Consider the following 27199-nt stretch of genomic DNA (forward strand, 5'->3'; position numbering starts at 1 on the left):
GTAGTCAGTTTCCAAAGAGTCATCAAGAGAAGCAAAGAAGCTGGGAGGCAGGCTGGAGGTATAAGTTAGAAGGAAGGCAGGAGAGCACTGCATCCCTAGAATCTTGTGAGAGGGAGTTGAAGAGTCGTGTGTGCTGGGTTCCAAGTGGAATGTCAGAGAGGGAAAGTCCAACTGCAACTTACCTGCCTAGGTGTGTGCCACTCATAAATGGCCTCCTTTCTGGCTTTAGTACTGGGGAAAAAGAGGCTCTGGCATTACTAGAACATACAAGGGAAACTTGCTGGTTACTAATCTACTCCACTGAATTCAGAGGTATTTATTGTTTCAAGATTGGGAGGAGCAAAGCTATCACCAGGTATGCACCATTTCAGTCTTTCGTTATTGTATTACCAGGAGCTTAGGTGATGTCAAATCCCTGATCACTGGAAACTTACTTTAGTAAATTTCTGAGATCCCAAACTGTCCTAGCAGGTACAGAAGAGTGTGATCAGAGTGGCCTGGCCTGGAGAAAATCCTCCCAAGATGTAAGTTAGAGGTTTCATCAACAGTCTTTTAAAATAGTCAATCTATTCCTTTTGACTAAAACTAATGCTTCTCCACATTTGTAGTTTTAAAGATTTTTATGAGGTGGCAGGGGAAAGAGGAGTGATTCTTTCTATTTGTACCAAATCAGCCAAGGAGCCAATGGTGTGAACATGTAGGAAAGAAGAGATGAGGTATAGGGAGGGGGAAGAAGAGGAACCCTATTTTTTGTTGCATGGGCAGCCACCAGGAATCGAACCCGGGTCTCCAGCATGGCAGGTGAGAACTCTGCCACTGCACCACCACTGCCCGCACACTACTTTATAAGGTCTATAATACCAGTCTTCCAAACTTTAATACTCTGCAAATCACCCGGGACCTTGTTAAAACGCAGATGCTGATTCATCAAATCTGGGGTAGGGCCTGAGAGTCTACATGCCCGGCAAGCTCCCAGGCGATGCAGAAGCTGCTGGGCCGTAGACCAGACTTTGAGTAGCAAGAGTCTAGACCAAATAACCAATCAAAAGTTAGCTTCAAAAGATGCCTCATTTTCAAAGTAAGAAGGCCAATGCATTAAAACATGTCGGGCATCGATTTTATGTAAAATGGTAGGATAATTGCAAAATTTGCAAGCAGAATTTGTGGGGTTAGACCCTGACTCTACATTTTCTTGCAATAAAATTTTGGGCAAATCATGGGTCATCACTGAGTTTCAGATTTTTCAGCTGAAAAAAAAATTGAAGGCAATAAGATCTGCTTTGGTTGACTAACCTGAGAGGATGGTTTGTTATGAAGCTCAAATGAAACAACTTAGTAATAGTGTGTTATAAACTGAACGTGCTGTGCATATGTAAAGCATTGTTATTATTATTATTATTACTGTGTTATTTGAAATTAAAGAGCCCTGTCATTTGCTCTCATTCCCACTACTTTTATTTTAATAGATCGATAGATGATCGATAGATGATGATGCTAGCTAGATAACATTTCCAGGTGTTTGCTCTCTGCCTGACCCTGTGATAAGCACAAACAAGGATGATTTTGTTTACTTACAACTCTAATAACATTAGTAGCACTAACGTTAGCCCCATTCCACAGAGGAAGAAACTAAGGTCCAGGGCAGTTAGATTTTTATGTAGCTGTGAAGTGTTGATGCTGGGATATAAGCTCAGCCTGACTCTCCAAAGTCCAAGCTCTTGTTCACGACATTCACTTGACTCCTTGTAGTAAACATGCATCATCATAGAAGAAGATGTTTTAGGACAGGGGTCAGCGAACTTCTTCTGTGAAGGGCAAGTTAGTAAATATTTTAGGCTTTGCAGGCCAAATAATCTCTGTCACAGCCACTCAGTTTTGCCATTGCAGCGCAAAAGCAGTCACAGACAATATAGAAGGAGATGGTTGTGGCTGGGTTCTAATAAAACTTTATTTATACAAACAGGTGGCAGGCTGGATTTGGCCTGGGGGCCACAATTTGCTGACCCCTCCCCTAGGAAATTCTCAGTTATCTAGAATGGTGTCCGTGCCACACATGCAGCCATTTAACTTCCAACTTTAAATTACTTTGATGTAACATTAAGTTCATCAGTTACACTAGCCACAATTCAAGTGTTCAATAGTCACACATGGCCAATGGCTCCTATTTTCAACAATGCAGAAGACATTTCCATCATCACAGAATGTTCTATTAGAGAGCTCTGGTCTCGATCACTTTGGTGAGGGATGGGGGTGGAGGTGCTGGGCTCCCTTTTGAGCAATTATTGGACACTCAAGGCCTGAGTCCTGGCTCCTCTAATTAACCAATGACATGACTCTCCCAGAACCCCAGTTAATCCACACATAAAATGGGGATAATATTTTCCTCACTGTGTGTTTATGGGAACTGAATGAGAAAATATGTGAGAAACACTTTGTAATCTGTTAGGTGCCACACAGACATAAACTCACATTTTATTTGAAAGTGAAAAGTGTACGGTGTACAGAGGCAGGCTTAAGAGAGATACTTGAATTAAGAGAACCAGGTTTGCTTTTAAATCGCTCTTGGGTAAGCCATAAGTATGTCAGAGAGTTTTCAAAATAAGGAAATCCTAATATTTGTACAGTACTCTGATTTGTAGACAGGAAAGACACACTAAACTAGGCAGACCCCAGTGGCCATATATCTTTCAGAGCTCAAAATTGCCTTGGGAGGGTTAACGCTGTCAGGAAACAGACAAAGCTGCTGGAACAAGAGCTCTGATGAAATAGGGCAGGGCACAGTGTGTCCTTCCTGAGAGAGCTCAAAGGGTTATTCTTCTTTGTCACATCCAAAGTTTAAAAGGATGCTTTTCCTGTTGCTTCTTCACAGGAAACCCCCTTTCCCCACATCCACTGTGGGTCACCTCCAGGTCAAGGACAAAGCTCTATTTTGCTGCAGAATGATAGGCCTGCCCCTTGGACGCCCAAACCGCTCCAATATCCCTGTGGTTTCCAGGGCCTCCTTGTTCCGAATCCCAGCCCTAAATCACCCTCCTAGGAAAATATATCATGGCCCTCCCCATTAGTCCACAGTCCCCTCAATGGAACCCTGACTCTCGGTCCCGCCGAGCCAGGCCACCCTCCCGTTCTAGGCCAGTCTACTGCTGTCACTCATTGGGCTCCAGGGAAGAGAAGTTTTCTCCTGTTTGGCCCTGGATAAAACTCTTATGACTGCCAATAACTGGGAGTTCTGTTTACAATCTATCCTTTCCTTATAGCTTTTGAGTAAACTTCTTTGACTCTGTCTCATTCCTCCCTATCTTTTTTCCAGTTTCCTTTGCTCTTATTTTTCTCACAAGTACTCTCTAACAATGTCCTGCTCTGCTCTCCAGCTAACACTCACTTACCAGGCTGGAATAAAGGTTCTCAATCTCACACACACAGCAAATGTCAGTGTACAGTGATAAACCGTTAGGAAAGCAATTTGGGCATATCTTTTTAAATTCTAAAAAATGACTATGTACTTTGACCCTGTAATTCCACTTCTAGGGAAGTATCTTAAAGAGTGTCACACTGAAAATTAATAAACAAGGATATTCATTACTGTGTTATCTATAACAGTGATACTTTAGAAATAACCTAGTTGTCCAAAATGGGGAAGTAGTTATATATATATAAAATTTAGAAATGGGAAAAATGCAGCCAAATATTAACATGTCTGTATATCTCTGGCTACCACTGGACTGCCAGTGGCTGTTATTTTCTTCTTTCTACATTTTTATTTGCAAGGTACTTGTTGCTACATAATCAGAAAGAGATCATAGAGTGAAGGTTTCCATCCTCCCAGCCTGGCCATCATTTATCCCTTTGTCATATTCCCATTCAGAATGCGTATTTACATGCTCAGACAATCCTCACCTTAGCCAGGGAAGCCCTCTGAGACAGCCACACATGCGACCCACCCCCAACACAAATTTGAACAGGGAAACCTAAGCTCTTGTTTGGGGCCCCTTACAACAACTGTCAGTTTTGGAAGGGGAGGGGCTGGGGCCAAAATCCCCAGTGGAGAACCAGGCCTGGTATCAGGGCAGGAAATGCTATTGTCAGTCCTGCCAGGACGCTGTGTGTGTTGACACCGTTGCCCCTGCAGTGCGAGGGCTCTCACCCCAACACACCAAAAGGACAAGATGTCTCTGCAGATGATGACAGCTGGAGATGGACTGCAAGATGCCAACAAGAAGGACGATGGCTCTCTCCAAACAGTTGGTGCAGCTGAAGGTGCAATGCAGGCGTGAGTCAACAAATACTTACCCAGCCCCTCTATTCCTGCTTTGTACGATATGCTATGCTAGGCATTATTCATACAGAATGAAATCAGTGCGGGGATGGCAGGTGCTCCTTGGGGCCAGGGAAGGACCCCCCTAAGTTCTGGCCTTAAGGTATAATGACAGCATCTGTTTGGACTGTGTGGCTTGCAGTTTGCTAAGGGAAATTACCAAAATGGACCACATCGTGGACACATCAGGTGATGCAGATGGCAGTTCCTCTGAAAACTCGCAAAGTGACTTTCTTCACGAGATGGAGACTAAAAAATGGGTAAGGGGGAGATTTAAACGTCAAGGGTTTCCTCCTAATAGGGTGCCACACATTCAGGGCTCGATACCAGGTGAGAGATGGAGATGGCACCGTCTCTGCTGAGGGCTGCCCCGAGCCCCACACAAGGGGACTTCCTTGGCTTCCCATATGAAACGATGTGCGCTATATGTTATTTTTGTCCTGGAGATTTATGAAAGAACTGTAACATTTTTCATCTTGTGGCCAATTTCTGAATGCAAATCTGCCCCTGTCTAGCAGATGATCTTCCATAGAATTACATCAGAGATTTGCTTACTCTTAATGCAGTCTGGATCTCTTACAGTAGTTGAAATTCAGCCACCTGGATAACACAGAATGGAAGCTGCTTAGGCAAACATCTAGGATTGTCCTAGAAAGATTGTATGCTTTGGCTTCATTTTGTTCAAAGCAAACGCATGACAACAACTCCCCTTTTAAAAAAACTGACGTGAACATCCCACCATGAGTATCACACATTCTTGGCTAAAGAGGCAAGTGGTTTCTACCAGCCAGGAAAATATAGGGGAAGGATAGAGAGGTGGGCTTCCTACTCCTAAGCTTATCTAGCTCCAAAAGGAAGCTCAGGATTTGTCTTTATTTCTTTTTTGAATATGTTTTGAATTTGGGAATGGTTAACTCTATAAATCCATAAAAGGAAAAGGTCCCATGATGCCCAGGGGTGTGAGACTCCCTGGCAACATGGGACATGATTCCCAGGGATGAGCCTGGCTCTGGCATTGTGCGATCAACAATGCCTCCCTGACCAAAAGTGGTTAAGGAAGCATAACAAAATAAGGTATCTGTGGCTAAGAGAGTTTAAATAGAGTTGAAAGGCTATTCTAAAGGCTACTCTTATGCAAGCTTCAGCTAGATATTGCTAATTGCCATGGTTTGCCAAACCCCAACCAACATCATTCCTATTAACCCTGAAGTACACCCAGAGCTCCATCTGAGATCCTACAAAAGTTTCATGTGCTAAATTTACTTTTCAGAAACCTAAAATCTTCAGATGGTTCCCAGGCCAGATAAATCCTGAAACCCACACGTGCCAGTCTCTCCAAAAACATCAACCAGTTCCATCTCCCATCCCATATTGTTGACACACCTTTTCAACATGAAAAAAGTTAAAATTGGCATAGTCCAGATATCCCTAAAGATTGCAAGAATGATCAAAGGAGAAGGAGGAATTATAACAGAGAAGTTAGGATTAAACAAATAAATATGACTACTGAAACATTATATTGATGTTTTCCAGGGTCTTGGAGCAGCTAGAAGGAAAAACCTGAAATTGTGGAATTGTAATCCATTCCGAACTTTGAAATATGTTCTATAACTACTTGTTAAGATGTATTTTGAAATTACTGCCTTTTGTATATGTTATATTTCATAACTAAAAATGTTTGAAAAAAAAAAGGAAAAGGTTCCTAACTTGAAGTTTACCTTCAGGGACTCTGTAGCAAATAAACAAGAAAAAGAAAAAAAGAAAGAAGGAGTGAGGGAATGGGTTTAGAGGTATGGAGATAGATAAAAGATATGGCTAAAAAGTGGAAGGAAGGAGAGAGAGACGGGGCAGAGAGAGGAGGGGGGAGATAGAGAAACCTTTTATAGAAAAAAAGAGTAACAGCAACTGAAAGAGAGATTCCAAAGGTGGAGCTTTTAGAAAGGCTGTGAGGATAGAGAAAAAAACTAGAAAAACAGAGGTGTGAGGAGTTATGATTTGAGGGAACAAATGAATTTCTATAAACAGTCCCTGATTCTCTGAGGAGGGCTTGTTCCCGGGCTCCAGGCAAAGGCTCCTATGATTAGATGAGCTTTGCCACCACATCATCCCCACATTTGTGGTTCAACACACCCTGCTGAATCTTGTTAATCTCTAAACTGTGATACCACCATCTACTGACCTAGGACAGACTAAGTCTCACACAAGACAGAGTAAGTCTAATAAACTACTTTATTACTCTATCAGATAATCTGAACACTCAGGGTATAAGACAATATAAAATGTCAAAAACCATTTGACAGAAATGGTTTTTTTTAAATTTATAATTGTATTTCCTCATATTAATTTATTCATATGAAAAAATTATATGATGACATAAAAATAAATCACATGCAGTTCCAAAATTAACAAATAATTGTTGATTAATTCGGCTTCTTCCTGAGAAAAGGGCAAATAGTCTCCCTACTCACATGATTTTTTGAGGAAGAAATATTTTTCTTTTAATCTATGAAAGCAAACCAGCACGTCTCTACTTTGTACAATCTTACATGTGTCTTTTTATAAGAGATCATAAGATTTAAAAAGCAGGTTCAGAAACTGGGCAAGAAGTTCATAGAAGTTAAAAAAATAACCATGGCTTTAAAGAACAAAATAAACTAGAGCCAGATTGCCAAAGCTACCATATCAAACCAAAATATTTAGAAATGAATATTTGGCTCTGAATTCACTTTTCCTGATCCCTGACACTGTGGCTTGCAGTGTTGATTTTGGATGCCAGGTGAGCAAGTAGAATTTCGTATCTCCTGCTTCTGTGCGCATCTGTCAAAAGCAGAATATATTACCCTACGTCTGAAGTTCATTTATTCTGAAACCATGTTTAAGCATGCACTGTATGCCAGGCACTGGATAGAGTTGGGGATACAGAGATTGCATAAGCAAAAACAAAAACCCCTTGCCCTCAGCGAGCCCCCAGGCTAGACGGGCCCACCAACCTCTGTGACGGCCTTTTCGTTCTGCTTTGCTTCTTCCCTAATCTTCACCAGCAGAGGTTGAAGCTGGAGGCTGAGCAAGACCAAGACTGGCAGAGTGAACAGGATGAGCAAGAAGCAGGACAAGAGCATGAGGGTCCCCAAGTGACCACGTCTTTGCAGTTTTCAGAGAAAAGCATCCTTGAAATGTAAGCCTTGACTTGTGTGAGAGGGAACATTTGACAGTATTGTGTGGCAGGCAGGGGAAAAATGAAATTTAGCAGAGAATTTAAGGAAAGCCCCGATGATTTTAAACCCACACATGTTTTAAACATAAAGCACTCGTGTGCACAGGCCATTACCCAGTGTTTCAGCAGGAATGCACAGTAAGGACATACCTAGGGATATACACAGAGCCATGAGTCTCTGCTTGAAATTTTTCCTTTGGAGCCTGGAATTAATACTTACCTCCTCACTCTCAGATAATTTTCTAGATATGAAAATTATTATAATTATCATTATAAGTGTGTTATCAAGCCCTTGTAAACCCTTTTCCTATTGCATCCTCCTTCTATCATACCAGCAAATAACCACAATTCTAAAATTAATGCCTTCTATTCAGTCCATGTGGGGAGATTAGAAATACATCTGTAATTTTTTATTAAATGGAAAAATAGAGTTTGTTTTCACCATCCTTTTAAAGATCTATTAGACATGGATATTGAAGAAGAAGTTTGGGCTGGCCCATTTTGGGGACAGAAAATGAGTAAACAGACCAACCTGCTGTTCAAAGGAAAAGAATTTCAGGCTATGTGAGATGTTTCCCAATTTCTGTTTTAAAAAAATGATCACAATTTTTCTGCAGGAGCCAAGAAAACATGTACTTCAAGCTAAACCACTGGGATATAAAGGAGGCTCTACAAGTGAAAGAACCTGGAGTTGATCACATAGGCTGGATGGAGAAAATTAACAGTATTATACAGAAAATTAATGTAACAGAAAACACAGTAAAGAGGTAATTGTAGGGGGCTTGGGCTTGGTCAGAATATACTGGGAAATTTCACAGCTTCAAAACTTGAGATACTCTTGAGTTAAAGGGTACAAAGTCTTTGGGATAAGAAGGCTAAAGTTTTATGATTAGAAGTCAAAGTCACAAAATCTTGAAACCTAAATCAAAGTTACCTGCATTTTAGTGCTCTTCTACCAAGAGAAGAATTTCTTCAAAGTTTTGTCTTTGAAGTTACATTAGTAGTTCTCAAAGAGAGATCTCCAGGTCCCCAGTGTTCCTCGAGGGTTCTCCAACTTTGTCCAAAGGGATCCAACTGGCATGACACAGGAAAAAAAATTAAGTATACTTGCATATCTGAATTTAAGCGGAAATTTTAAAAATGAAACAAAAAAGATGAAATGCATCAATGACTATTTATCCGGACACTGGTATAAAGAGAATGATCTTTGGGGTCAGAAGAACCTGTGATTGAATCCTGACAATGCCATTTCTTGGATTGGCATCTTGGACAAGTCAATCATTTTCCAGCCTTGATTTTCCTCTTCTATAAAAAGTGCCTAATAACAGTGACCTCATTGGTTTGTGGTGGGGATTAAATAAGATACCGTATTTAAAGCACTTCACAGAGTGCCTGGTATGTAATAAGCAATTAATAAATGCCTATAATAAAGTTTAATGAATGCCTATAATAAAGTCCTTTGGCTTTCTGAACTTTGCTATGAAGTTCAAAACTCTTTCCTACTGCAGGATTCTTCTTCTCTCAGCTTTACCTTTCATTTGAATATTGTGGTAGTTAGCTTCAGTTGTCAACTTGGCCAGGTGAAGGCACCTAGTTCTGTTGCTGTGGACATGAGCCAATGGTACTGAACCTCATCTGTTGCTAATTACATCTGCAGTCGGCTAGGAGGTGTGCCTGCTGCAATGAATGACATTTGACTTAATTGGCTGGTGCTTAAATGAGAGAGCACAAGGTAGCACAGCCTAAGCAGCTCAGCATTTCTTATCTCAGTACTTGCAGCTCAGTCCAGGCCTTTGGAGGTGCAGAAAGGAATCACCCCAGGGAAAGTTGTCAGAACCCAGAGGCCTGGAGAGAAGGCCAGCAGAGACCATCCTGAGCCTTTCCACGTAAGAAAGAACCTCAGTGGAAAGTTAGCTGCCTTTCCTCTGAAGAACCAACAAATAAATCCCCTTTTATTAAAAGCCAATCAGTCTCTGGTATGTTGCATTCCAACAGCTAGCAAACTAGAACAAACATCTCTTCACAGAGGACCTCTCCTGACCATACTATCCAAAATGGGCCTTCTTTTCTTCCAAAGCATTAATAATATGCTTTTAAAAAAAAAAAACAAAAAACGATTCTATGGTTTTTTCTTTAACCCAAACCATGATCACTATTTTTTTTTTCATTTTAAAAGTCAAGGTATAATTTGCATGCAGTAAAATTCACACTTTTCAGTGAACGGTTCTGCAGTTTGACTAACACAGTTTTGTAGCGACCATCGTCGAAATATAGACCACTTTTCTTACTCTCCAAAATTTCTCATACTCTTGTGGCTGATCCCTCTCCCCACCCCCAGCTGCTGGTAACCACTGGCCTGTTTTCTGCCCTTGTAGTTTTGCCTTTTCCAGGGTGTCCCATAAATGGAATAAATGGAGGTCATTTGAGTCTACCTTCTCTCACTTATTGTAATATATTTGAGATTCATCCACGTCTTTGCATGCTTCAGTAGTTCATTCCTTTTTATGGCTGGGTAGTATTTGTGATATAGATGTACCACAGTTCATCTGTTCATGAATTGAAGGACATTTAGGTTTGGGGGCATGTATAGGCTTTTGTATGAACATACATTTTAATTTTCTTGGGTGAATAACTAGAAGTAGGAATGCTGGGTGTAAAAAGTCTGTGTATATAATTATAAAGAGCTGCTAAAACTCGTTTTTAAGTAGCTGTACCAATTTTGCATTCCCACCACAAGTGTATGAGAGTTCCAATCGCCCTGCACCCTCACCTGCATTTGACATTATCCATGTTTTTCGTTGAAGTCCTGTTAACGATTATGGGTAGAAGTCTTTTATTGTGATTTCAACTTGCGTTTTCCTAGTAACAACGGTGAATGTCTTTTCATGTGCTTATTTGGCATATGTATAACTTCTTGGGTGAAATGACTGTTTATGTCTTTCATCCGTTTAAAAATTGCTTTAGTAGTTTATTTTTTGAGATTTGAGGGATCCTTATATATTCTGGGGGGGGAAAAATCCAGTTATTTAATATGTGATTTGCAAATATTTTCTCCCAGCTTGTGACTTGTCTTTTCATACTCTGAACAGTGTACTTCAAAGAGCAGAAGTACTTAATTTTTATAAAGCCCCATTGATCACCTTTTATCTTTTATAAATTATTATTTTGGTGTTAAATGTAAGAAATATTTATTTAAAATATTTCTCCCATATGTTTTCTTTCACATTTTTTTAGAGTTAGATTTTACATTTAGGTCTGTAATTCATTTTGAGTCACTATGTGTATGTGGTATGAGATAGGGATGGAAATTCCATTTGTTTTTTCAGTGTTTATGTTCAATTATTACAGCACCATTTGTTGAAAAGAGTTTAATTTCTCTACAGAGTTGCACTTGTATCTTTGTTGAAAATCAGTTGACCATGTGGTGTTTGCCTATTTCTGGACTCTTTATCCTGTTTCATTTATGTAGATGTATATCCTTTCACCATTACAACACTGTCTTGATTATCATAGCTTTATACTAAGTCTTGAAATCAGGTGTTTTAGTCTGCCAAAGCGGCCAGAATGCAATGCACCGGAGATGGTTTGGCTTTTAATAAAAGGGGATTTATTTAGCTGAAAACTTAGAGTTCTTCAGAGAAAAGGCAGCTAACTTTCATCTGAGGTTCCCTGTTACACAGGAAGGCACAGGGTGATGGCTGCAGGCCTTCTCTCCAGGCTTCGGGTTCCATTAGCTTTCCCCAAGGCAATTCCTTTCTGCATCTCCAAATGTCCTGGGCTTGGCTGTGAGTGCTGAGATGAGGTATGCTAAGCTGCTTGGGTGGCAATGTGTTGAGCTAGCTCTCTTCTGACCTCTCTTTTAAGCCTCTAGCTAACTAAATTAAACATCATTCATTGCAGAAGGCACGCCCCTTAGCCTATAGCATATGTAATCAGCCATAGGTGAAGTTCACATGCTGATGATTCAAGTCCATAGCAACAGAGCTAGGCACCATCACCTGGCCAAGTTGACACCTGAAACTAACTAGCATACCAGGTAATAAAAATTCTTCAGCTGTGTCCTACTTTTTCAAAATCGCTTTAGCCATTCAAGTCTCCTTTTGCTTTTCTATGTAGAATTTAGAAATGTAGTGTCAAATTCTACTAAAAATCCTGCAGAGATTTTTAAAAATATTTTTTAACCTGTTTATTTTATTAGAGAAGTTGTGGTTATATAGAAAATCATCCATAAAATACAAGTTTCCCTTATGATACCCTATTATTAATACCATGCATTGGTTTGGTATATTTTTTTTACAATTGATGAAAGCACATTTTAATAATTGCACTATTAACTATAGTCCATGGTTTAACTTGGAGTTCAATTTTTTTGTCTTTTTATTTCTTTATTAGAGAAATTGTGGATTTTCAGAACAACAGTGCATGGAATACAGGTTTCCCTTCCGCTACCCCACCACCAACACTTGCATTGGTGTGGGACATTTGTTACAACTGGTGAAAGCATACTTTTTATAATTGTGCTATTAAATATAGTCCATGGTTTGACTTAGGGATCACTGTTTGTGTACTGTAGTTCCACATATTTTTAAAAATTTTTTATTCTGCTACCATTTATATAATCTCACATGTCCCCTTTTAATCACATTCAGATATATATTTCTGTGCTCTTAATTATATTTACAATGTTGTACTACCATAACCACCATCCATTACCAAAACATTTCCATCATTTTAAAGAGGAAACCTGTACATTTTAATCCTTAACTTCCTATTCCCTATCCCCAAACTTCCCTTGGCAACCTATAAGTTTGCTCACTCCAATTCTTTCAAATTAGCGCGATCATATAGTATTTGTCCTTTTGTGTCTGGCTTATTTCACTCAACATGATGTCTCCAGAGTTCATCATGTTGTCACACGCCTTAGGACTTCACTCCTTTTTTACAGCCGAATAATATCCACCACATTTTACTTATCCATTCATCAGTTGATGGATGCTTGAGTTGCTTCCATCTTTTGACAATTGTTACTAATGCTGCTATGAACATTGGTGTGCAAATATCTGTTCCTGCTTTCAATTCTTTGGGGTATGTACGGAGTAGTGGGATTGCCAGGTCATATCGTAGTTTCATCCTTAGTTTTCTGAGGAACTGCCACTGTCTTCCACTATGGCTGCACCATTTTACATTGCCACTGGCAATGAATGAGTGTTCCTATTTCTCTGCCTCTTCTCCAACACTTGTTATTTTCCATTGTTGTTGCTTTTTAATAGCAGCCATTCTAATGGTTGTGAAATGTTATCTCATTGTGGCTTTGATTTGCATTTCCCAGATGACTGATAATGTTGAGCATCTCTTCATGTCCTTTCTAGCCCCTTGTATATCATCTTTGGAGAGATGTCTATTCAAAGTCTTTTGCCTATTTTTTAATTAGATAGTTTATATTTTTGTTAAGTTGTAGGATTTCTTTATATATTGATATTGTCTTCATTCTTATACTTTCTATATTTTTCCAATTGTTAAAATGATTGTGGACATTCTATGAGTGAAGGAACAGTATCTCAGTAGTTCAAGCAGGTTCCCAAAGAATATGCTAGAAAAGTTCTAAATAGTTGGCTTTTGTTTTGCAGAGTGAATTACCCCAGGTGAGGGGAAGAGCTGCATTGCCCAGGGCAATAGAGGAGAACTTCTTAGAGTTTCACAAAACTGTTCTTTCTCAAGCTGTCATTTCCTAGATTGCCCATCAATACAAAATATTTTGAAAAAGAAATCAGGTCTCTACTCATACTTTCAAATGACCAGTGCAGGTCCAGATTTTGTGGGGCTTCATGGGGTAGCCCTTTGGATATGCTCTGTTGAACGTACGAATTGTGTCATTCTTTATACTGCTTTCTTCTTTCATCTGCTTTATATTTTCTGTTTCATCAGAATGTCCTGATTCTCAAAATCTTCATTATATCGTCCTATGAAATGAATTTTTGTTATCTATATTTTCTTGGCTATCATCATTTATTTCCTTTTCTTTATGATTTGACCATCGGTGTATTTAGTTTTCACATTTTTAAGCTTCTGTTAGAGTTTTCTATATATCAGTTTGCTATTGTGGCTTCTGCTTGGATACTTCTTTTTCAAAATATTTCAATTTTGGGATGACCATTAATTCTCAGACATGTTAATCTCTGAGGCCCTCAGTTGCTTCTCAGTTGGGTTTCTTGCACTTCTAGCAACTTGACTCTTGGGATATTCACTCTTGGAATCTAGCCACAATTCTATGAAAAATTCAAGTACCTATAGAAAAACCCACATGGAGAGAAATCAACGTCCTTGGCCTGAACAGAGCTCCCATGCAGAATTAAGTCTTCCTTTCCAATTTGGATGCCTTTTCTTTTTTTTCCTTACCTAATTGCTCTGGCCAAAACTTCCAGTATAATGTTGAATACCAGTGGCAACAGTGGACATCTTTGCCTTATTCCAGATCTTAGAGGGAAAGTTTTCAGTCTTTCACCATTGACTACGATGTTAAAGAAGTTTCCTTCTGTTCCTAGTGTTCTAAGTGTTTTTAGTCAAAAAAGGATGCTAGATTTTGTCACATGTCTTTTCTGCATCAAATGAGATGATCATGTGCTTTTCTTTCCCTTCCTTTTGTTAATGTGATGTATTACATTAATTGATTTTCTTATAGTTGAACCATCCTTGCAAACCTTGGATAAATCCTACATGATCACGGTATATAATTCTTTTAATGTGCTATTGGATTTGATTTGCTAATATTTTTTTTGAGACCCCAAAAAAGATAATTTTATAATCTGTATCTTTCAAATACCTAACAAACTATTTTATTTACATTGTTTTTGCCATATAATTTTTTTCTTGTGTACAATTTCACAGAAGTGTAAGGTCTGTGCTTCTCTGTTCTGGTCCCTTCAGGTTCACCATATTGAGGTCCAGCTTTTTTTTCTGATTCTCAAAATTCAGAAGTTGCTGATCTTCTGCAGCAGGGTCTGGCACTGCTTCTTGGGGTTGACAACGTACTTTAAGAAGCGCTGCTCATAGAGCCAGGAGCTAACAGAAGGATTGGTCTTGCTCTGGGTTTCATAGCAAATCAGACTTTCCAAGACCAAAACATAGAATGGTTCACACACCTCTTGGTGGAGCATGGCCATGATGTGCAGAACATGACAGAACATCTTGGGTATAAACAAACAGGGTTTCCTGGGTCAGATCTTGCTCCTGCCCTTGGGCCCAAGGGCCCACTGACTGTACTAATCTAAATGGATCCAGGAGACTGGTCAGACTGCCACAAAGGAGTTTGACAACGTGGCCCCAGCCTTCCACAGAAGGCTAATTTGACAGCTCTGGCTACAGAGAAACTGGAAAGCTCTCAGTAAGAGTGCAGAGAGTTAACAAAACAAACAAACAAAATAACAACAACAACAAAAAATGAGTACAGAGAGTTGAAGCTCCTGGGCTTCAGGCTAAGCAGGGGAACAAACTGAATATGTTCTAGGCTGTGAGGAACATGTAAGAGCTGTTTTTTCAACAGTCTCCTGGTCAACTCTTGAAGGTACTGCCCCTCCTGAGAGCTGCATCCAGGCCTGACTTGCACCAGGGCCACCCGAAAGTTCTTATTGAACAATCTAACTTCCTCAGGATTGCTCAGATCTACCACAAAAAAGGATAGCATCTGCTCGCAGATGGTGCTGGATATACAGCAGCATCCCATTCAAACAAGAAGCCCTGTGCCTCGTTCATACCCCGGGTGGCCTAGGAGGTCCACTCATCTTCAGAGAACTTACAAATCTCAAAAAGCGCGACTTGGACTTTACACTTGAAGTGGTCCTCAAAGAAATTCTTTCATCTCAGGCCTACAGTCTAGTCTAGCTGCTCCACCTTCCAGCCAAGCCAGGACAAGAACTTGGTCCAGGTATCTGGTGGGAGGGTGTCAGCATTAGCCAACACAGTCTCACAGAGGTGCTCTAGAATATGGATCACTAGAGCCTTCCCATCCAAAGAGAGGTACTGCTTTTCCTTGGGGAGCTGCCAATATTTGTTATAGCTATCCAGGAGTTGAAAATGAGGGGGGATAGGGAGGAGACTGGAAACCAGTAGTCCTCCAAACATGCATTTGCTTCTAGAGTTTGGATGAAGATCTTCAGACTGAGATGTACCACATCAACTTCTAGCATTAAGAAAGGCAGGTGGAACTGTCATCTTGCAGTAATTCATCAAAATGACTAACACAAAGGGAAAGAGGAGAGGCACCTGCTATATGTTTTCAAGGCCTTGCAGAAAACATGGAGTTGTTCCTCTGGCCACATATATGTGACTCTACAAGAAAGTTGATATTGTAGACATCAAGGAAATAGATACTGTTCAAAAAGGAATGCCCCAGGGGGTGCAAGAATAGTTCAGTGGTAGAATTCTTGCCTACCATGCAGGAGACCCGACTTTGATTCCCAGCCCATGCACTTCACAAACAAACAGATAAGCAAACAAACAAACAAACAAAACCCCAAACAAACAAAAATTCAATTCAAAATGGTGCTATAATAATAGGATGCTCACATGGAAAAAGAATGAAATGTGACCCCCGCCATACAGCATACAAAAAAAAAGAATGCTCCATAAATTTACCATGGCAAAACTGGAAGGGTCTGTAATGTTTCCCAGCATGCTGTTGGTATTGTTGAAAACAAAGAATTGAAGGGCAAGATTCTTGCCAAAGAATTACTATGCATATTTTACATATTAAGCTCTCTAAGATCTAGATATCTTTCTGAAGTGTGTAAAGGAAAATTATCAGAGAAAAAAGGGAGCCAAAGAGAAAGGTATCTAGGTTCAACTGAAGTGCCAGCCTCCTCCATCCAGGAAGTACACTTCGTGAGAACCAGTGGAAAGGAGCCTGAGCTTCTGGAGCCAATTCCGTATGAATTCATGGTGTAAGAGGTGTAAAAACTATAATAATTGTGGATTGTAAAAAAAAGAAAGGCAGGACAAATTCCTTTAGCACCTCATCTGGCTCAAGAACAGCAGCAACTGAAATCTGTTGGGGCTTCATAGGACCCATCAGGAGGTTCAGGAAATCCAAAAACTGCTTTTCTTCCTTGAGTGTAGAGAAATTCCCCTAGACAGTTTCTTTGAGGCATGATACCATGAAAGTGGTGGATAGATTTGTACTCTGCTTTTCTGTGAACCCGAGGGTGGGGAAGGCACTGAGAACCTGAGCCAGGAACCTGTGAGTGCCAAGATTGATTGTAGCCATGCTGTACATTTTCTTTTACTGTGATTTCTGGGCACAATATTAATCAGGTGGGCCACAGAAGCCACAGATTTAGCCCAGCCCTGTTCAGAGGCACTCTGTGTGAGCTGGTAAAAAATTGTATTGAGGTCTTACTGAAAGCTTTGTAAGTAAGCCAGCAAGTTCTTAGAGAGGCCTTTGCAATCCAAGGCAAGTAGGATGCCTGAGAGAACTTAATTTTTGTCTGGCAGTGAGAGGTCTGTATAGCATTCCATGATCAAGCTGACCACTTATTTGATCTGAGATTTGGGGGTGGCTCTGTCAGATGTGCTGACTTCCATCCATCACTGTTTCCAGCAGCTTTAGTACCAATCCTTCCAGACAGCCTAGCCACTTGTCTGAGAAGTCAAACTTCTCAGAAGCAAAAATATAGCACATTTTCATTTGCTAGTCCATCTTCTGCTCAGCAATGGCCATGGCAATTGAGGCAGTGATGTCCTTCTCAAAGCCCTGGTTCTTCAGCACCCTGCTGGTTTTCCTCAGGAAGTCCTTGACATACTCTGCCATCTCAGAGACCACCTGCCTCTCTACCCTGGGCAGGTTGCGTTTCAAGTTCCGGCTGAAGAAAGTTAGACTGTCACACAGCCGCCTCCTATCATAATTTGTCCCCTGGCTGCTGTTGGGCATAGCCTGCAGCTCATCTCCTCATTCCTACAGCAGGTGTGCCTGTACTCAAAGCCAAGGAAGAGCATCTCCTTTGGAACTGGCCACCGAGATCAAGCTGACATCTCACTCTGCTTCCTTTACCTTCTCTGTCAGCACCTATTGGTGGTACAGGTTCTGGGTGTCTGAATTCCACAAAGAGATCACCAAGGTCAGTTTGTCTAGATTCACAGTCACAGACTGTGGGGCATTTCCCACCAGTTTAAACACTTCAGCATGTTGGCCACGTTGGCTAATGCACAGCACTTCATTCCAGGGCACCAGATATTATTTTGGATTTGCTTCAGCCTGTTGAGCAGCATGGCCAACAGAGGCATGGGAGGACACACATTGGGGCCTGACTTAAATCTCTTTGGTGGGTGAGAGAACTCATCTGAAGAGGAAAAGTACTTATGGGCCATTGGTTGAAACTGGGAGAGCAGGGAGTCCTGCTGATTGTCCTTGTGCTTCATCATTTCCCACCAGACGTCAAGGAAGAAGACCACATCCTTTGAAGAAGCGTCAACAGTTATGGCTCTAGTTCTGTGCAGCAGATGGTGGTGGGCAAGGCCATGAGGAGCTGGACAGAGTCCGGAAGCTTACAAGGACTTGAGCAGTTAAAAAAGGACTGTGTGATTGATGGTGGGGATCATGTTGCCTACCGAGAGAACACATCTTCCTGCCATCAAGTTGTGGTGTCAGAAGGGGTGACAGGGTAGGACTGGAGAACTTTGGCCCAGAGGATGATCAGAACGTTCTTCCTCAAGGTAAAGGGCTGGGAGCAAGCTGAGGCTGAGGAGATCTCCTTTAAGGTCTCCACAATGGGCTGCCCAATGTGTTCCCAGTCAGAGTGTATCAATTTTGCCAGCACTTTTGGGCAGAATGGCTGCTCAGCCAGTAAGAAGCCTCCGTGTAGAATAGTCATTTCTTCACAGATGTTCAAGGATCTATGATGGCGGTGCTCACCTAGTATTTTTTTTTAAGGGTCATTAAAATAGGGTTTATATTTTTTCAAACTTCTAAGTTAATTGTGCAATATAGAAAACTGAAAAGCACAAGAAGCAAAGAACACAAAATTCATCCAGAATCACAAGCACTCTCACAGTTTGCTATAACCTTCTAGGCCCTTTATGTGGATTTATTAGTATTTCGTTGAGGATTTTTGCATCTATATTCATAAAAGAAATTGATCTATAATTTTCTTGTGGTATCTTTGTTTGGCTGTGAGGGTGATGTTGGTCTTCTAGAATGAATTAGGGAATGTTCTTACCTCCTCAGTTTTGGAAGATTTTGAGCAGAATTGGTGTTATTTCTTCTTGGAAAGTTGGTAAAATTCCCCTGTGAAGTCCTCTCATCTGGGCTCTCTATATTGGGAAGTTTTTGGTTACTGATTCAATCTCTTTACTAGTTATTGATTTGTTGATATGTTATATTTCTTCTTAAGCTGGTATAGATTGTTTGTGTGCTTCTAAGAATTTGTCCATTTCCTTTAGGTTATCTCATTTGTTGCTATACAGTTGTTCATAATGTCCTCTTACAGTCCTTTATATTTCAGTAGTTAGTATTAATGTTCCCCTTTACATTTCTGACTTTAATGATTTGTGTCCTCTCTCTCATTTCTTTTTTCTTTTAATCTTCATCAGTCTAGCTAAAAGGTTTGTTGATTTTATTGGTCTTTTCAAAGAACCAACTTTTGGTTTTGTTGATTCTTTGTATTGTTTTCTAATTCTCTATTTCATTTTTCTCTACTCTAATCTTTATTATTTCCTTCCTCTTACTCAATTTTGGTTTAGTTTGCTCTTTCTAGTTCTTCCAGTTTTGAGATTAGACCACTGATTTTAAATTTTTTTTTTTCTTCTTCTTCTTCTTCTTCTTCTTCTTCTTCTTCTTCTTCTTCTTCTTCTTCTTCTTCTTCTTCTTCTTCTTCTTCTTCTTTTTTTTAGTGTAAGCATTTAGAGTTATAAATTTCCCTCTCAGTACTGTCTTTGCTGCATCCCACAAGTTTTGGTATGTTGTGTTTTCATTTTCACTTGCCTCAAGATATTTCCTAATATCCTTGTGATTACTCTTTGATCTATTGATTGTTTAAGAGTACATTGTTTAATTTCTACATTTCTATGAATTTTTGATTTATCCCTCTTTTATTGATTTCTAGCTTCATTCTGTTGTGGTTGCAGAAGATACATTGTATGATTTCATTATTTTTTCATTTATTGAGCCTTGTTTTGTGATGTAAGATATGATCTCTCCTGAAGAATGAACCATATGCACTTGAGAAGAATGTGTATTCTATTGTTGATGGATGCAGTGTTCTGTATATGCCTAATTGGTTTAGAGTATCTTTCAATCCTGTATTTCCTTATTGATCTGTCTAATTGTTCTATCCATTATTGGAAGTGGTATAATGAGGCCTCCTCCTATTAATTTAGATGTATTTCTCCCTTCAAATCTGTCAGTATTTGTTTCATATATTTTAGGGCTATATTATTAGGTGCTTATATATTAAAAATTGTTATATCTTGTTGAGTTGACCACTTTATCAGTATATAATGACCATCTTTATTCCTCATAATTGTTTTTTACTTAAAGTCTATTTTATCTGATATTAATATAGGCACTCAGCTCTCTTTTCATTACTACTTGCATTGTATATTATTATCCATCCTTTTACTTTCAACCTCTTCTAAATAGTATATAGTTACTTCATGCTTTTTATCTATTCTTCCAACCTCTGTCTTTTAAATGGAGTGTTTATTCCATTTACATTTAAAGTCCCTACTGATAATGCAGAAATTTCTTCTGCCATTTTTCTATTTAGTCTTTATAAGTCTTATACCTTTCCCCCCCTCAATTCTTCTGTTAATGCTTCATTTATATTTATTTGATTTTTTATATTATATCATATTGAGTCCCTTCTCATTTCTATCTGGATACATTTTTCATATATTTTCCTCATGGTTACATGGTGTTAAAATTTAACATCCTAAATATGTAAAGTCACATTTGATTTGATAACAATTTGACTTTAATAGCATACATGTAAACTGTTCTTGTATCCCTCTATTTCCCCACCTATATTTATACTTGTTACACATTGTATTTTGGTACATTATATGTGCAAAACCATAAATTTATCATTATTTTTAATGCATTTGCATTTTGTCAACCATAAGAAATAGGAAGTGGACTTACATACCAAAAAGTTTACAATACAATAGTCCTGGCATTTATATTAACACAATTGGTTGCCTTTACCAGTGGTATTCATTTCTTTATGCCATTTAAACCATGTCTAGTATCCTTTCCTTTCAGGATGAAGAACATCCTTTAGCATTACTAGACTACTTAGGTCTAGTGGTGGTGAATTCTCTGTTTCTGTTTATCTGGGAATGTCTTAATCGCTCCCTCAATTTTTAAAGAATGTTTTACTGGATATAAAATTCCTCCATGACAATTGATTTCTTTTAGCACTTTCAGGATTTCATCCATTGCCTTCCTGTCTCCTTGGTTGATGGGAAATCAGCACTCAATCAAATTGGGACTCCATTGAACATAATACTTTGCTTTTCACTTGCAGCTGTCAGAACACTTTCTTTGCCCTTTGCATTCAACAGTTTGTTCAGCATGTGATGGGGCCTAGTTTTTCTTCAAGTTTATCCTGTTGGTATTCTCTGGCCTTCTTGGATGTGCATGAGGTAGTTTGATTCAATTGTCAGTTTGGCCAGGTGAAGGCACCTAGTTTGTTGCTGCGGACATGAGTCAATGGTGCATGAACCTCATCTGTTGCTAATTACATCTGCAGTCGGCTAGGAGGCGTGTCTGCTGCAATGAATGACATGTGGCTTAATTGGCTGGTGCTTAAATGAGAGAGCACAACATAGCACAGCCTAAAGCAGCTCAGCATACCTTATCTCAGCACTCACAGCTCAGCCCAGGCCTTTGGAGGTGCAGAAAGAAATCACTCCGGGGAAAGTTGTTAGAACCCAGAGGCCTGGAGAGAAGGCCAGCAGAGACCATCCTGTGCCTTCCCACATAAGAAAGACCCTCAGTGGAAAGTTAGCTGCCTTTCCTCTGAAGAACTAACAAAATATATCCCCTTTTATTAAAAGCCAATCTGTCTCTGGTGTGTTGCATTCTGGCAGCTAGCAAACTAGAACAGTGCATATGCTCAAGTTTTGATAAGTGTGGGAAATTTTCTATCATTATTTCTTTGACTATCTCTTATTCCTCTTTCTCTTTTTTTTCTCCCTATGGTACTCACATAAAGTGAGTACTCATTGGTGTACTTGATGGTGTCCAGACATCTTTTAGGCTATTTTCCCTGCTATAATTCTTTTTTTCTTTCTGTTGTTGGCTCGTTTCGATGTTCTTGTCTTCAAATCTGCTGATTCTCTCTCTCTTTTTTTTTTACTACCAGCTCCAATCTGTTGCTAAAACCCTCCTGGAAATTTTTCCATTTCAGTTGTTGTGGTCTTCAACTCCACTTGGTCTTTTGGTTCTCTTTAAAGATTTTGCTCTTTATTGAGATTCTCATATTGTTCATTCATAGTTTTCCTGATATCCTTTAGCTCTTTCTCTGTCGCTTCCTTCTCCTTGAACGTATTGAAGATCAATTTTTTTTAAGTCTTTATGCAATATGTCCATAATCTGATCTTCTTCATTGATGTTTTCTGGATTTTTGTTCTCTTCTTTTGGGTAGGCCATCATTTCTAATTCTTTGTCTTGTAATCTTTGTTGCATACTGTACATTTTAATATTTTAAAACTTAACCCTGGGACTTATTTCCTGAGTTGTCTGTTTCTTGATTTTTTAACCAGTTAGTGATGTGACAGAGATTTTCTTGAATGTCAGGAGCTAATAAAATCAAGCAAAGCTAAGAAAAAACATCTTTCACCATTTTTGCCAAATGGCCTTATGTATTCTGGTGATCTCTGTCAGAGTTCAGTCTTCCTATCAGGAAGGTCATCCCGAGGCAAAAACACTGTGAAGTTTCTTCCCTGCATTTTCTGGGCCTGTTTCTTATCCTGTAGTTGTACTTGCTAGTGAATTTCCCCTCTACTTCCCAGAGGAGAGAAATTCTCCCTCTCTTGGCATTCCACTGCTGGACTTATAGGAGGTAAGCCTTCACCTGAGACCATCTGTGTACATTGTTTCTTACAGTATTTTCCTTGTGTCAAGTTGCTTTTGCCTAGAGGACAATTTCTGGGATGGAGGCACTCTGGAGAGGAGCTTTCCAAGTCTGTCTTTAACAGCAGGAACAAGTCCAGCGACCCACAGAGAGCTCCAAACTGCTCTGGGAAGGGTGCGAGTAAGGGTCTAAAAAGGGCACCAGGGTCTTTCTCTATGGCCCCCACAAACTGTGCTTTCTTGACTCAGTCACTTCCCAGCAACTTCAGCCCTTCAGCTGTCGTCTGCAGCTCTGTAGGGGTATACCTTCTTTAAGCCTCCTCTACCACCTTGGTCCAGCAAAAATTGGAATGAGGGCCATCCTCAGAGGCAGGACCCCACTGATCCAAATTAATTAATCTAAAGCAGTGATCAGAGATTGGCCCATGCCCACCCCTGATCTTGGAGAAGTGGATTTTTATGATCCTCTCTGGTATCAGCAAGCTAAGCCAGAAGCTGGATCCAACTGTTACAGGCTGTGAGAGTGAGGTCTGGGTGACAGGAACCACCATGCAGAGAGAGCAATTTGCTGGCATTTACTGTAATTTACCAGCCTCCTTCTGCTCTTCCCAGGTTGCTGCGGAGGGTTCTTTTGGATTCCAGAATTTTTAAATCATTGATTCAGACAGTTGCTGCCTGTTTAATAGTTGTTCGGTGGAGGGACTAATTCTTGGAGATTCTTAGTCTCCCACCTTCCCACAAAATCCCTACTGTAATTTTGATTGGTACTGCAATGAATTCATAGATCGTTTTGGAGATTATTAGCATTTTTAACACTTCAGTCCTCAGGTCTGTGAATATGGTGTAGTACTCTATCTATTTAGGTATTTGATTTCTTTCATCAGTTATATGCAGTTTTCGGGCTACACATACTGTACATATTTTGTTAGGTTTATACCTTAAGTCATTTAGGTTTTTGGTGCTATTATAAATGGTACTTTAAAATTTTCAAATTTAAATAGTTAGTTGCTAATATGTAGAAATGCAACTGTATCTGTGTCCTTTTGTCCTCTGAACTTGCTAAACTCATTACTTCCAGTATATTTTGTAGATTATTTGGGATCTCCTTCATAGTAATTATATCTTTGAATAGAGATAGTTTTATATCTTTCTTTCTGATCTTTATGTCTTTTACTTATTTTTGTCACTGTATTATAATTGCTAGAACCTCCAGTACGATGTTGAATAGGAAAGTTGACAGTGAAAACCTTACTTTGTTCTGTCTTACAAGAAAAGCATGTTTGGGGCAGGCCATGGTGGCTCAGCAGGCAAGAATGCTTGCCTGTCATGCCAGAGGACCTGGGTTTGATTCCCGGTGCCTGCACATGTAAAAAAAAAATGAAAAAGAAAAAAGAAAAGCATGTTTAAAAGTATTAAGTACTTCAAATATTAAATATGCTATTAGTTGTCACTTTTTAATAGATGCACATTCATTAAATTGAGAAAGTTTCCTCTTCGTAGTTTACTGAGGTTTTTTGTTTTTTTTTTAAGTCAGGGATGTACAGTGAATTTTCAATAGCTTTTTCTACATAGAGGAATGATCATATGCGTTTTTTTGTCTGTATGTTTGTTTTTAGACAAATAGTGATAAAGTGGATTACAATGAATGATTTTTGAATGCTAAAGCCGGCTTGCATTCCCAGAATAAACACTATTTGGTTAATGCTGTATTATCCTTTCTATTTGTTTTTGGAATTAGTGTGCTAAAATTAAAATTTTGCATCTATATAAATGAGAGATAGTGGTTGTGCTGGTTTGAAGATATTATGTACTCCGGAAAAGCCATGTCCTTTAATTCTCATTCAGTATTGCTGGTGGCATCTTTTTCTGTTATTTCCATGAACATGTGACCCACCCAATTGTGGGTGGTAATTTTTGATCAGATGGTTTCCATGGAGATGTGTTTTCACCCATTCAAGGTGGGATTGCTTACTGGAGCCCTTTAAAAGGGAACCATTTTGGAAAAAGCTTTAGAGCCCACACAACCAGAGACCTTTGGAGACGAAGAAGGAAAACATTCCCGGGAGAGAGTCATGAAACAAGAAGCCTGGAGAGAAAGCTAGCAGATGTCGCCATGTTTGCCATGTGCCTTTCCAGTTAAAAGAGAAACCCTGAATGTCATCGGCCTTCTTAAACTAAGGTATCTTTCCCTGGATGCCTTAGATTGGACATTTATAAAAATGCCTTGCTTTAATTTGGACATTTTTGTGGTCTTAGAATATGCAAACTTGCAACTTAATAAATTCCCCATTTTAAAAGCCATTCCATTTCTGGTTTATTGCATTCCAGCAGCTTGTAAACTAGAACAGTAGTCAATGGCTTTCTTTTCTTGTAAAATACAGTTTTTATATCAGAATAAGATTTGCCTCTAGAACAAGTTGGGAGGTGCTCCTACCTCTTTAATTTTCTGAATGAGTTTGTGTAGAATTGTTATAATTTCTTCCTTGAATTTTGCCGGAATCACCAAGGGAAGCCAGATGCCTTGGAGATTTCTTGGTGGTAAGATTTTTAACTTCAAATTCAATTTCTTCAATAAACATTTAGGGCTACTCAAACACTCTTTTTTTTAATGCAATTTTATTGAGATATATTCACGTGTCATATAATCATCCAAAGTGTACAACCAGTGGTTCACGGTATCATCATATTGCTGTGTACCACAGTTTGTGAAAATTTTTATTACTCCAAAAGAAAATATGAATAAGAATGAAAGTATAAAAAAGAACACCCAAAATGTCCCTTACCCCTTATCTACCCTATTATTTATTTATTTTTGTCCTTATTTTTTCACTCATCTGTCCATACACTGGATAAAGGGATTATCAGTCATAAGGTTTTCACAATTACACAGTCACAGTGTAAAAGCTACATAGTTATAACATCATCTTCAAGAATCAGGGCTACTGGATTACAATTCAACAGAAGTATTTGAGGATATCTATATGATGCATAAAAATAACCTCCAATATGACCCTTCGACTCTATTTCAAGTCTCTCAGCCACCGAAACTTTATTTTAATTTCTCTTCTGCCTTTTGGTCAAGAAGACTTTCTCAATCAATATATCTAACTCTAATGAACTTTAGTGGGTAGTTTGTGTCTTTGAAGGAATTTGTGCATTTCATGTAAGTTGCCTAATTTATTGGCAAACAGTCATTTATAATATAATATTCCCTTGTATTTTTAAATGTCTTTAGGTACTGTATTGAGGTCCTTTCTCTCATTCCTGAAATTGGTAGTTTGTATCTTCTCTTTTTTTCCATGTATCAGTCTAGATAGACAACTATACATTTTACTGGTTTTCTGAAGGAACCAACTTTTGATTCCATTGATTTTCTCAATTTTTCTGTTTTTTTAAAAAAGTTCTCATTCATTTCTGATCTTATTTTTATTATTTTCACTCTTCCACTTGCTTTGGGTTTAATTTGCTCTACTTTTCCTAATTTCATAAGGTGAACATTTGGGTCATGGAAAGATCTTTCATCTTTTCCTGATAATGGCATTTAGTGATCTAAATTTCCCTCTAAAAACTGCTTTAGCACATCCGACAAATTTAGATACTCTTGTGTTTTCATTTTCATTTGATTGAAAATTCATCCCAGTTTCCCCTTTGATTTTTTCTTTGACCCATGGATTATTTGAAATATATTAATTAGTTTCCAAATATTTAGGGATTTTCCAGATTTCCTTTTGTTAATTGACTTGTCATTCCATTGTGGCCAGAGAACAAAATTTGTATGGTTTGCCTACTTTTGAATTTATTGAATCTTGTTCTATGGCTCAGGTTAGGGTCTATTTTCATATCTGTGTGCACTGTGTATATTATATCGTTGTTGGGTAGAGCATTCTACAAATATAAATTAGGCCAAGTTGATTGATAGTTGTATTCAAGTCTTCCATTTACTTACTGATTTTGTCTACTTCTATAGATTATTGAGAGATATGTATTGAAATCTCAAATTATAATTGTAGATGTGTCTACTTCTCCTCTCAGTTCTATCAGTTTTTGCATCTATTTTGAAACTCTGTTTTCAGATGCATAAATATTTGCAACTACTATGTCTTTTTGACAAATTAACCCTATAATCATCATAAATTATCTTTTTTATCCCTGGTCATATTCTTTTCCTGGAAATATTCTTCTCTGATATTAATTAGCCACTCCAGTTTGTTTTTTTAATTAGTGCTATTACGGTACATTTCCTTCTAATGTTGCACTTTTAACCTATTTTTAGCTTTATATTTAAAATAGTTTTTTACAGGTAGTGTAGAGTTAAATGTTGTTTTCTCATCCTTTCTGACTATCTGTTTTATAATTGGAGTGCTTAAGCCTTTACATTTATTGCCATTATTGATATGACTGAGTTTAAATTTACTATCTTGCTATTTTTTTCCATTTGTCCCATCTGCTGTTGGTTTCAATTTTCCCCCTTTATCTGCCTGCTTTTTGATTTAATATATTTTTGGGTTTCATTTTATGTCCTTTTCTGGATTATTAGCTCTATCTATCTTTTTTTTCCTAAATGGTTGCTTTGGTGTTTATATAGAATTATTCTTTTTTTAACAAG

General features: G+C 38.8%; 1 protein-coding gene and 2 pseudogenes across 1 annotated transcript in view; 1 reads left to right on the forward strand and 2 right to left on the reverse strand.

The window, feature by feature from the left end:
• Positions 1-303: 303 nt before the first annotated feature.
• SMCO2 (single-pass membrane protein with coiled-coil domains 2) overlaps positions 304-27199 on the forward strand; it is a 49787-nt gene continuing 22891 nt past the window's right edge. The window contains exons 1-6 of the mRNA XM_077170385.1: positions 304-355; positions 469-524; positions 4179-4270; positions 4458-4575; positions 7357-7490; positions 8147-8296. Coding sequence (XP_077026500.1) covers positions 4179-4270; positions 4458-4575; positions 7357-7490; positions 8147-8296 — 494 coding nt within the window. The 5' untranslated portion in view covers positions 304-355; positions 469-524. The remainder of the gene's footprint in view (positions 356-468; positions 525-4178; positions 4271-4457; positions 4576-7356; positions 7491-8146; positions 8297-27199) is intronic.
• Positions 14498-15712, reverse strand: LOC143689891 (gem-associated protein 4 pseudogene; annotated as a pseudogene).
• LOC143689896 (gem-associated protein 4 pseudogene) lies at positions 16459-20734 on the reverse strand (annotated as a pseudogene).

This window comes from Tamandua tetradactyla, chromosome 7 (genome assembly GCF_023851605.1).
Source record: "Tamandua tetradactyla isolate mTamTet1 chromosome 7, mTamTet1.pri, whole genome shotgun sequence".
NCBI classification, from domain to species: Eukaryota; Metazoa; Chordata; class Mammalia; order Pilosa; family Myrmecophagidae; genus Tamandua; species Tamandua tetradactyla.